We start from the raw sequence: 12628 nt of genomic DNA, 5'->3' as shown, positions 1-12628 counted from the left end.
TTCATTGATCATTGATTGAACATGTCTTAAAGGTTATATACTTGGGGGTGGGGGACATAGCTCAGTTGGTAGAGTGCTTGCCTTGAATGTACATAGGCCCTGGGTTCAATTCCCAGAACCACACACACAAAAAAGTTTATATATTTGGTACATATCTATTATTTCTTTGGTCTTGCTGTGTGCTGAGTCACAAAATTTCATTTACTCAAGTTTTTGTGAGGCTTTGAAAAGAAGCATTAACATTTGCAATCTTTAAGACCATGTAATTAAAAGAATTAATGTTAAGTAATTTTACATGTGGATTTCCTTATTTAAATCTTACAAACCCCTGTGAAGTAGATGTCACGCCCATCTTATAGATGAGGTCATTGAGGCGGGGAGACATTAAGTAACTTGTTTTAAAAGTAACAGAATCAAGATACACACCCAGGAGAAGCAGTGTTTCTTAGAGTGCAGCACATTTCCTCCCTAGACAGATTTTGCTCTGGGAAGATGATATGAATAGCTTACAAAATACGAATGGCAAGTACTACATGCAGGGGCCCTTCTCTTTTCTTTCTGGCTTCAGAAACGGGCCCCCCTGGCGTGGAAGACAGATTCCCCTCACTTGTTTGTACCTCTCCCCAGCTGTCCAGCTTTTCTCCTAAAGCCTGTTCAATCATTCTGTTTTTAACCCCAGGAAGAAGATGAAGTACCGGACGATGAGACTCTGAACCAAATGATTGCTCGGCGAGAAGAAGAATTTGACCTTTTTATGGTAATGTTGCAGAAAATCATGACAACCCATGCCTGCCTTCTCTGCCCCCTTTTTCTGTTAGCCAAGCAAGCTGCCTGGAGCCTGTGTGCCCTGGCAGAACTTCATCTGTGAAGCCTGTGCCTTTCCTTTAGTTCAGAGTCTGCAAACTGGCTGGATTTAGCCTGCAGACGTATTTTGTTTGGCCCACGCAGCCTTTTTTAAAAATTTCGCATTTGTTGCCAACATAAAAAGAATCCTGATTTCTGGCTTCTCTTGAAAAATGAGATTGGGCAGTATCAGACCCACAGCTCTGTGTGGAAATGGTTGGCCAGAGCTGAGTAGCAGCTGCACCCTCTGGACAGGCCATGTGGTCTCCAGCTTACCATAGACCCCCACACCTAGATTGCTTCTAATCTCAGGCCAGCGTCATTCAGGAAACCTGCCTAGCTCCTGTAGACATTTGAGTTTACAACTGTGCCCTCGCTGTCTCCCTACTAGAACAAAGCAAAAACTGGCTCCCGTCAGAGCAGGGAACAGCCACTAAAAACGACACAGGTGCGCATCTTCTCACTGTTGCAAGAGAGCCTGCTTAAGCACATAGGAATCTTGCAGGTGTGTATAAAGGGAGGTCTAGCCTTCATATAAAGAACAGAACTGCCTGGATTTCACTGGTACAAAGTAGGTATAAAAGAACCTTGGCATCTGAGAATTTAATGTCCGTGTTTTTAACTTTGAAATTCCATAATGTATAGCTTCTGTAATTTTCCTGAGGTCTGAATTTGATTTACATGTGAGGCCTAGTACAAGCTGTGTTTGTGGGGAGCAAGTTGTTGGGGGGACCTGTGCAGTGGCTCATTAGAGTGGTGTTTGCTGCCTTCTTAAAGCTTTTGCTGTAGCTGTTTTGTTCACTCTCTATATTCAGTGACCACAACGGCCCTTTGCATGTATTAGTTGCTTTAGGTATTATTGAATGAATGGTGATACTTGCAAAATGTTAGGCTTTATGAAGATACGATGGATCTGGATAGATATATAAAGTTTCCTCCAGTACCTTCATTTTTATTTTCATCAAAGACATTTAGCCTGATTGTGGAGAGAGTGAATACATGTTCACCATAGCTTTGATAGTCTAATGCTGCAGAACCCAGGAATCAGAGATGCCCGCAGGACTCAGATAAGCTAGATCTACTCGAGTGTGAGGAAATCAACTAGAGTAAGTATTGGAGGTGCTATGTCTGAGAACAGAATGACCAGGTAGAAACGTGAGACCTACGTAGCCAGAAAGTACAAATTTTCCAGGAAAGGTGGAAATCACTGTTTTTAATATGCAATGTCTGGATTTCAGAATGTTTGCAACTAAATTCAGAGCTTTTATTATTGTTATTGTATAACAGTGCAGGCCAAACAAAATACAACTGCAGCCAAATATGACCCAGAGGTTTTGCAATTTCTGCTGTTCCAACCTAGACAGTCTTTGAGAATGGAGCTGCAGCTGTGTATATGCTTACGTTATTTTTGTGGGTTTTTGTGTGTGTGTGTGTGCATACATGTGTGTGTGTGATTTTTGTCTAGGGAGCACTGATTGTGTCCACACATAATGGTTTATAATAATTGGCAATTACCTCTTTCTCAGGAAAATTCAGGTAGCTATAACTCCTAAACTCTTCAACTGGGGTGTATGCTTCTTCTGCTCTCCCCTAAGTAAGCCACCCTACCCAGGAAAAAGAGAGAGAGAGAGAGAGAGAGAGAGAGAGAGAGAGAGAGAGAGAGAGAAGTAAGAACACTTACTGACCAACATGGGGTGTTGGTAAGACCTTTGTAAAACCTGAATTCCTTCATTCCTTTTGTTCACCACATGTATGGATTATTCTCTATTTCAGGAGATGAGGGGTACACATCAGAAAGAGATACCTCCTCTCTCTTTAAGGAAACTTATTAAAATATAGGTGACTGGAGAACCCCCAGGTGAGAGGTCCTCAATTTCCCAGCTGATCGCCGATCGGCAACACTTTAGCATGATTGTGGGTCCAAGTTCTCTTGTGATGTGGAGAGGATAAACTGCCTACCAGTATAGAAATGAAGTTAGGCCCAGAAATGGAGAGTTCATCCGTTGCCCTGAAATAAGGGAAAGAGAAACTTCTCCTTCCTTACTTTTGGGATGGGATTTATAGAAATTAAAAGCCTCTGAGCTGGGCACAGTGGCGCATGTCTGTAATCCCAGGGACTTGGGAGGCTGAGTAAGGAGGATCACAAGTTTGAGGCTATCCTCAGCAATTTAACAAGGCCCTATACAACTTAGCAAGACCGTGTCTCAAAATAAAAAAGGCTGGGGATGTGGCTCAGTGGTTAAGAGTCTCTGGGTTCAATCCCCAGTACCAAAAAAAAGGAAAATCTCAGGAAAAAATGTATGTCTGCCCAAGATACAGTTTCTTTTCACTTGGGAATATAGTACATGAAGAACAGTCTTATAATAGGTAAGACTGGTAGGGAACACATTTTTTTAGATGCTTTGAACTTGTGAATGTTCATGCCTGTTTCTTAAAGGTTGGCTTCTATTTTGAGGATTGTGCAGAATTTTCTTTGGTTTTTTAAAAACCTAATCTGCTGGCTGTCTTTGTCCGACTCACTATTCATTAGCACCTCCACCAGGGGGCAGGAAATAAAATTTGAATCCTTGCCAGCTACTCTTGATTAAAAAGTTTAGTGAGAAACAAGAATGGAATGTGAGCTAGAATAAGTCTCCAGATTTCAAATATTTAAACACTGTGTCCATTATTATAAAGAAATAAGTTCTTTCTAAAATTAATATAAATTTATCATTTGGTTTTATATCATGGACACTAAACAACATATAATAAGCTGTTTCTTTAGAACCATTCTTCTAAACATTTATATCACTTCTAAAAATTGACTTCAGAAAAAGTTACCTTATATTCTGTGTGAATTTACCTTAAAAAGTTCTTTGTACCAGACCCAGTGGCACACGTCTTTAATCCCAGTTATTCAGGAGGCTGAGGCAGGAGGATTTTAAGTTCAAGGCCAGCCTCAGCAACTTAGAGAGACCCTTTCTTGAATTTAGAAAAAAGCAGGAGTAAGGAGAGGCTGGGGATATAACTCTCTGGTAGAATGCTCATGGGTTCAATTCCCAGTTACCCATCCCGCCCCCCCAAAAAGTAATTTGACAGTCCAAGATATATATCTGAAACATTTTACTCTGCTTTCACAAGCTACATTCTCTACAAAGGCAAGAAATACTTTTAAAAATAATTGTACCGGTATATACAGTTTATCATCAAGTCTTAAGACAAATATTCATGTGTAACTAAAAAAGAAATTAGTCTTTTTCTTAAATGTTGACTTAAGATTTTGTACTGGTATTCTCCAAGTAGAATCTCTAATTGCATCTACCTTTCCTAAAAATGAAGGAAATTATGCAATTTGCTCTGTGTGTGTGCGTGTGTGTGTGTGTGTGTGTGTGTGTATGTGTATGTGTGTGTGTAGGTGCTGGGAGAGAGCCTAGGTCCTTATACATGTTAAATAAGCACACTACATGATTTGCTTCTAGACCAGAAAATATTTGTACTCAAATATTTGTACTCTCAGTTGTGGAAAAACACATAGGTAATAGTAGCAGTATGACCAAAAATTGGAGTGGCCATATTTGGTCTTCTCAGTATAGGATATTAACAAAAGTTTTTTTGTTTTTTTTTTCTTATTAGTTATCTAACAACCATTAGAAGGTTGCCCCATGCAACCCCTCTTTAGATCATTTTATAAATGAAGCATCCTCCATGAGCTAATTTTGAAGGTTTGGTGGCTCCCATTTCTGATACCAAAGCATTAGAAGGCAGGATTAAGCAGAGCATTGCAAGCTAAGTATAGCACATGACAGAGCATGTTGGCCACTTTTATCTACCAATGAGACTTCACCATGTCCCCAAGCCTACCCCATTCTGGAAATATAATGATTTCCAAAAATGTTAAAGCATAGTTTAAGGAGCTTTGACCTTTAATTATAAATAGGTTCTACAGGTCACATTTGGATTTGAATAGTAGATACTTCATTTACATTTTATCAGTTTTAGTTTTTAAGGAAAAATCATGTATCGAATCCCTGTTTCAGTACGATAGAACCGAAGAAAGGGAAAGGTAAATAACTTAATGATTAATGGTCTCTTTGATTGTGGAAATAATATAACTAGCAAGTGATATATAAATATAACTAACGTATATAGTAACTCAGGTGACAGTTTTATTTGCTCTTTTTTTTTATCAGATTGTTTAGTTCAAAGCCAAGTATGTGACAATTTATTTAAAAGTGAACTGGATTTTTAAAAAGAGCAGGAGGTGGGGATGTTGGCGTTTTGAAGGCTATAAAAGGAAGCCGTTTCACATAGAACATGGTCAGTGGAGTTGAGGTTATCTCTGAGATATCTCTCTCTCTCTCTCTCTCTCTCTCTCTCTCTCTCTCTCTCTGGTATAATATTTTTATACAAGCTAAACTTTTAAAAAGTAAAAATTGAAGAGTATCCCTCTGATAGTGCCCATGGTGTAATGAAAATTCAGTGCATTCATGACAACTGACTAATCAAACCTCTTATATCCCCTCCACATGTCCAATTATGGGTGGCTATTCTGCAGTGATATCTTGGGTTACTTTTTCTCCCTGCCAATTATTTAATTAAAAACATGAGCCCTCTCAAATAAAAGGAAATGTTCTTAATGAACTTTCTCTTTTATATGCTCAAAGAATTCTTTCAGGAAAATAATTAATTGTACAGTCAGGGCTCATCCCCTTACCTTGAATTTTCTCACAATTACTTAATGGGAAGCTTTGCACGCATGAAGACTAAGAAAAGGAATTCTTAAAGAGTATTTTTTAAATGCATAACTAAATTCAAAACATGGGTTCAGAGGAAGGGAAGGGATTTGACTTGGTAAAAATTCTCCCTAGATACTGTGCTTTAGGGATGGGCAGAACAAGTCAGTCAGGATAAAAGAGACTGAAAGGGACCCTGCAGCCATATACACGCCTGATGAAAGTTGTAGGTCCTGTGAAGTTTATACTTACCAAACAGAAGCCCCCGAAGCCCCTTACCTTTGGTGACTCTTTTATTTGTATCTCCAGCGTATGGACATGGACCGGCGGAGGGAAGATGCCCGGAATCCAAAACGCAAGCCTCGCTTAATGGAGGAAGACGAGCTGCCCTCCTGGATTATTAAGGATGACGCGGAAGTAGAAAGGCTGACATGTGAAGAAGAGGAGGAGAAAATATTTGGTAGGGGGTCTCGCCAGCGTCGTGACGTGGACTACAGCGATGCCCTCACAGAGAAGCAGTGGCTCAGGGTAGGTGTGGCTTTTTTAACCTGTCCTTGGTGCTCAGAGTGTGTCTGGTGGCTTGGAGAGATCAGGAGCTCAGAGTTGGTATTCTCTGAGCAGGTGAGTTGCTGGTAAAATCAGAGGAGCTCTTGAAGATAGACGGTGGACTAGCTGTGCTGGTGTAGTAAAGTCATTCTATGATTTTGGGCAGTGCTTGGAAAAACCTGTAATGAAGCATTTTTTTTGCTAGAGCAGAATTGGTCATTGGATGCACAGAGTTATTAGAGCTTTGAGACCCACTAATGTTTTATGACCAATTGCCTAGTCATGCCTTACTGTCTCAAACTGAGAATCAGAATGAGGAAGCGGACCTTAGAGATCTTTTTAATTGTTCCCCCTCATTTCATGGTCTTTGATCAGGAGTTTTACTTTGGCAAGGCTCTACAGAGATAGTTCAGGGATAGCATTGTTTTCTGAGTTATTTCATAGGCCCAAAGCAAATTTAGATCTGGAAGATGCCTTTATATACTCTTGGTTTGACAACAAAGTTGAAGCCCAGAGAGGTCAGCACAGAGCTGGAAATAACAGAATCAGTGGGTACTAATGGAGTGCGTGCTCGATTTTGGCTTGATCTCATCTGTCTATGGCAAGTACAGACTGGAGCCTGGAACTTGGCTCACTGATGGTTTGAAATGTTATTTAGGGTTTGTTTGTATTTTTTCCCCTTTGGAAAAATGGTGATTTCTTGTTTTGACTGGGGAGTTAAATCCCACAATTTTCCTTGGGGAGCATAGAAATATCAAAATGTTCATGGGAGCCACATGTGTGAATATCATTCAAAGTATTTGTCTCATTTGAAGGTTTAGCTATACTTTTAATTACTGGGAGCAGGCTTAGTACCTTGACAGAGTGAGCAGCCTAGGGCATGTATTCCAGATGGGGCCAGTAAATGCACGCTGGAAATAGTAAGCACAGTTGGGTAAAAACCAAATCAAATAGAAGCAGTCATTGGGAATTTATTCATTTTCTCTAAGGGGATTACAGTTTTCAAGCTTTGAAGATGAGGATTTTAGGACCCAGAGCATAAGTCGGTAGGTGGGTAGAAAGGCAAGGAAACGAATCTTGATACTGGCTATCAGAGGCAGACAGGGCTTGGTAGCCCTTGAGATGTGATTTGCTTAGAGTATCGTATGATGAGAGGGATGTGACCTGGATTCTGAAAAGATTGGAGTCTGTGGGATTCTGAAAAGAGACTAACAAAGGCATCACTCATGTTTATGGCTGAACCATTGCATATAAAATGTAACTCTTGTGTGATTATTTCACTATCATAGACCTTCAGATAGTCCAGTAGCCTCAGTATATGGTTTTGTGAATTTCCTTTGTTTCACTGTTGGGTTTGTAGTTGTATGATTAAGATTCATTCTTTAATGTGGGCTTTTTTTTTTTAATACTTATTTCTGAGCTCAGGAAAATTCTATTTCCTTTCTTTTATTTAAGCAGTAAATGAAGTACCTGGAATGTTGTTACAGATGAAACAACTATAATCTAAACCATTATTTTAAAATCAAATTTTTGATGTGAATAATTTCCAGACATTACAGGCAAAATAGCTCTGTTTATTGGTCAAGAATGCAGCCCAACTTACCTCTTTCAAACATAACAAAACAAGTCTTGACAATTGCTCTTAAGAAAGATAACATTATGAATCTTAGGAAGTTCTCAAGTACAAATCACCTTTTTTTTTTTTTTCTTTTTCATACAGCTTATATTACTGATGGTAATCCTATGCCTAACTTGTCTTAGAGACCCAATGAATGCTTGTGAAAATGAAAGTATGATCTCAGCAAAATGGAAAGTTACTAACTTACCAGTAATTTGGGGGTAGAATTTCTCTTTTTAGTGTCTAGTAGACTCCCTTTTTTATCCATAGTAGGCACATCTTAAAAATGAAAAACTAGTTTCTTTCATGAAACTATGCTACGGAAATTGATATTTGCCATTTTAACCCTAAGGTGCCTCGCAACATATCAAGTCATCCAAGAAGGCAGAAGCTGTTCCCAGTAGAGCTTTACTGGAATATATCTTCTTATACATGAGTCATTTGAAAACTGTCTATATTTTGTGTGAGTTGGCAATTTGCTGTTAAGCGGGATATATGATTAACACAGCACTCAGCATAGATGCCTAGTATCGTTGGTTTTCTTGTTCACCAGTAGTGATCCTATTTAATGTCAGCCTGTTAAGTTTTTGTTCTAATGAAATGAAATTCCAGGGGTTCTTAAGGGCCTGGATGTGAAGAGATGTTCTCTACTGGCCGATGACTGAACACGTTGCACAAAGCCATCCAACACAGCCTTGAAAGGAGATTGGCAAGGACTGTCGTATAAGAAATGCTCTAACAGGGCTAAAATAATTCTTCTGTTTTCCTGGCAATGTTGCACAAAGGCTGCTTGGCTGAGGCATCAGAGATACACAGAATCCCAAAGTTGGAAGGCAGCTGAATGGTGCAGCTACCATCTCGTGCTTAAATTGCCGCCTGCGCAGTGCCCATGCCAAGAGGCTGGCCAGCCCTCAAAGGAAGCACACTACCTTTTTGTCTGCATAGCCCCTCTGGTTCAAGGTCAGCCCAGATTGTTAGTTCTTCCTCCCCTTTGGGTGGAAGCTTCTCTCCCTGTAGCTGCTTCTCACTGGCCTTGATTCTATTCCCTGGACTGAATAGAACAATATGTTGTCTGTCTTTAGCATCACAGCCCCATGGATAAAATGTTTCAGGACTTATGTTCCTTCTGGAATGAATTCCCCTACCCTCCTCTTTCTTTTGATCTTTGCTTATCCTTCAAGGCCCAACTCAACGGCCGCCTCTGATGTGGTGCCTTTACAGGTAAATGCTAGCTTTCCTTTCCACTGTGCACTCACACTCCTTGGCTTGTCCTATCACGGTTCAGTTCCAATTTCCTAGTATTCCTGGTCATTGCCAACCTGCCTGATTTCTTTATTAGTTGGTCAGCTGGATCTATATGTCGTTAGAATTTGGGGTTTCCATGTGCAAATAGTAAGTGCTTATTGATCACTACATTGAAATAGCTCTGGATCGATATAAAAGAATGTAGATGATGTATAAGAATGTGATGTTCACTACTTGGGCTACAATGGATACACCTATATAGGGACCTATCAAAAAAATCAAAGTTTATTTTTCACTCAGATAAAAGTTCTTGGTAGGTATTTCTGGTTGGTTAGGCACTTTTTCTCTAGCGGGTCATTCAGGGATCCAGGCTGATATAGCTTCTGCCAGCTTGGTCATTCTGTCTTCATGAATGGAAATGGTGAAAACAGCATGGCGCCCTCAATGTGGAGCTCTGATGGGTTGTGCCTAAATGGTTGCACATCATGTCTGCCCACATTTCCACTGTGAACTTGGTCAGTTGTGCCGCAGACTGGCTGGGCACAAAATCATGAGCCACTTAAGCAGGAACAAACTTTATTTTTGAAACTGCCGCCAATGCCCCATACGCTCCCGGGAAGATTGCTGACCAACGGCGCCGTTCTCCCGGATCCCCAGAGGAAGTTCCTCCTCCGGAATTCCCTCCTACCACACTTGCACTTCCCCAACCAATGGGAACTCTCCAGGAGTCCAGTAGCCGAGGTGAACAGCAGGAGTCCAATATCCATATGAATGCAAATCTTAACATAATCATATCATCTCAATGGCTTGCTGGCATCACCTTTCAACCAAAAATGCCATGCATCATATTACTTGGCTGTGGCTCTTAGCACAGTTGGCCAGTCCAGCTGCAAAAGACACTAGGAAATGTGGTCTGGCTCCAAGTCCAAGAAGGCAAGACTCTGGTCTTGCCTCAGTCTCTGCCTTAGCACATGTATGGCAAATTTAAGTGATCCTGCTGTTTATAGTTTCATTATGAACAGGTTTTACCCTGTAATCATAGTATGCTAAAAATTTCTGCCATGTCCTAGAGAGAGTATTTAGCTGGAGGACTTTAAAGAATATTTTTTTCTGCATTCATAATATTTTAAACAATTCAGTTTTTTTTAAAAGAGAATATTTCAAGTTGCTTTGAAATCCCTGTTTTTATTGAAACTTTAATTTCTTGGGTAGTAGCCAATTTTGGGGGGTGGGTAGTTCAGTATTCACTTACTCGGTGGGCTATTTCCTGGGGGCTCCCACCCTAATTTCCTTCCCCAAATGGCATCTGGATAAAGGCAGAAGCTGGGTTTTAACATGGCCTTGGGGGTGGTGACCTGGTTCTCTTCCCATCCTGTGGTTCCGACAGATCTCTCTACAGGGCTGCTTGTCTGCTGCTGTCCCAGGAGGGTTTGACATGTGACTTGGCCTCAGTCTGCATCCAGAAGCTGTCCCACATTCTGACATCTCATTGAGACCCCTGGCCTCATTGGTCATGTAATACTGTCAGCTCTTTTGTGTCCTGTTTGGGGGTCTGCAAACTCTAGCCCTCCACACTGGGATGCAGTGGAGCTGGCCTTTTCCTCACCTGTGGCTAAGTCACTGCCAGGGTTTATCTAGCCCAAAGCTTCTAGAATCTGGTCATTGAAGCAATACAACATGTCTTATGTTTACAGATTTTGTAAAAGTTTGAGACCATATGAACACCCTTAAGGGATCATTCCAGAGCCTTGGAAAGAGCTTGTGAGAGGCCTGAAACTCAAACTTTTTGTTAACTTCCTGCTAAATCCACCTCTGAGCAATTGTAGTGCCTCATTTTCGTGCTCCTCACTCCACCCTCCCCACCATCTCAGATTGGACCTTAAAGGACAATTTTTTATTCAACCTCAACTGCAGTCCCATAGTGACACTCACTACTAAGCACAGACCCCACAAGATAAAGGGCACTGTCCTCAACAAGACTGCCCTGACTTCAGACACTAGCCACACTTTGGGGATCCCCTGGCCTCGAATACATCTGACTGGCTATAAATGCAGGGGTTCTCACGAACCCTTTATATTCCATAATTTGCTCAAATGATTCATAAAACTTAGGAAAATACTTCTCACAGCCACAGTTTCATTATAAAGCATATAAATCAAGCAAAGCAGTCAAATGAAGAGAGGCAGAGGGCAAGGCCTAGGAGGGCATCCCAGCTCCCCTGGCCTCTGTGCTTAGAATCCAGGCACATCACTCTCATAGTGTGTTCTCTTAACGGGGAAGTCCACTGAGCTTTAGTGTCCAGAGTTTTTATTGGGACTTCATTATGTAGGCATGCTAGATTAAATCATTGGTCACATGCGTGAACTTGGTCTTCAGCTTCCCTGAAAATCATGCTGGTGGAGAGTCCCAAACCTCTAATCACTTAATTGGTCATTCTGGTGATCAGTCCCCATGGGAAGCCACTTGGAGGGTGGTCCAACAAGAGTCATTTCATTCACATAGCAAAGATATTCCTGTCACTCAGAAATTCCAAGACTGTAGAAAGTCCATGCTGGGAACCCAGGAAAAGTCCAGACAAATTCTTTATTGTGCAGTAGGTCACTGTCTTCAGGATTGACCTTTGTACCTCTCTGCCTCTTTGCTCCTTTTCTCTCCATGGAAGAAGGCTGTTTCCCTTGCTTTGCTGTCACAAAGCAGCTTCCTGTATACTGTGTGTCCTGGGCATAGTGTTCTGTAACTGTGGCTTCTAGTGCCTTTCTCAAGATCCCCATCCACCAGACTTGGCTCTTGATTGCCAAGGCCCTATGGAACTGAGGGAACTCTTTGGATAGAACACAATACATTTGCTTCTTGGTGAGTGCAAAGCACTGAGATGCACAACCAGGAGATGACTGAGTGTGAAGAGATTCATTACTTGCAAAAGTAAGGAGAGCCCTGGAGTTAATTTGCAAAGTAGTTTTCTCCTTGAACAAAGAAGGCAGGACTTTTACTGGAGAAGCTTGTTCATATGGGAAAGTCTCATCATCACATGTAAAGGTAGGCACGTCCCTTAGAGTGCTCAGTTCTAGATCATAACCATGTGTTCACAAAGAAAGATGGCAAGTGCATTTCTGAGCATGCTCAATTTTGGTCACATTCCCATGTTTAAAAGAGAAGATGGTGGGCTCGGGTGAATTAGAATTTAGAATTATAAAGAGCGAAGTAGGGCTGGGGATATAGTTCAGTCAGTAGAGTGCTAAAGTCCTGGGTTCAATCCCTGGCACCACATTAAAAAAAAGAGCAAAGTTTTCTCCATTTTACCTAAAAACAATGAGCCACAGTGACTTGGTAATTTAGGGCTGGTTTCTTTTAAGTTTCTTCAAAGAGCTGCCGCAGACTGGCTGGGCACAAAATCACGAGCCACTCAAGCAGGAACAAACTTTATTTCTGAAACTCCCGCCAATGCCATGCACTCTCCCGGGAAATATGCCGAACCACACACGCAGCGTTCTCCCAGGCCACACTACACCAACAGACAAATCCCTCCTCCGGAAATCCCTCCTACCGCACTTCCCCAACCAATGGGGACTCTCCGGGAGTCCAGCTAGAGCTCCAAAGTAGCAGGCCTAGGCGGACAGCAGGGGTCTAATATCCATTTGAATGCAGATCTTAACATAATCATAT

General features: G+C 41.3%; 1 protein-coding gene across 8 annotated transcripts in view; it reads left to right on the top strand.

The window, feature by feature from the left end:
• The window catches only part of Smarca2 (SWI/SNF related BAF chromatin remodeling complex subunit ATPase 2), a 165012-nt gene that overhangs the window by 100704 nt on the left and 51680 nt on the right, over nucleotides 1-12628 (top strand). For all 8 annotated transcript variants that reach the window (XM_076846022.2, XM_076846024.2, XM_076846023.2 and 5 more), the window contains 2 exons: nucleotides 680-757; nucleotides 5865-6083. In XM_076846022.2, coding sequence (XP_076702137.2) covers nucleotides 680-757; nucleotides 5865-6083 — 297 coding nt within the window. The remainder of the gene's footprint in view (nucleotides 1-679; nucleotides 758-5864; nucleotides 6084-12628) is intronic.

This window comes from Callospermophilus lateralis, chromosome 2 (assembly GCF_048772815.1).
Source record: "Callospermophilus lateralis isolate mCalLat2 chromosome 2, mCalLat2.hap1, whole genome shotgun sequence".
Taxonomy (NCBI): domain Eukaryota; kingdom Metazoa; phylum Chordata; class Mammalia; order Rodentia; family Sciuridae; genus Callospermophilus; species Callospermophilus lateralis.
The sequence above is the reverse complement of the archived record's forward strand: the minus strand, read 5'-3'. Positions and strand labels throughout refer to the sequence as shown.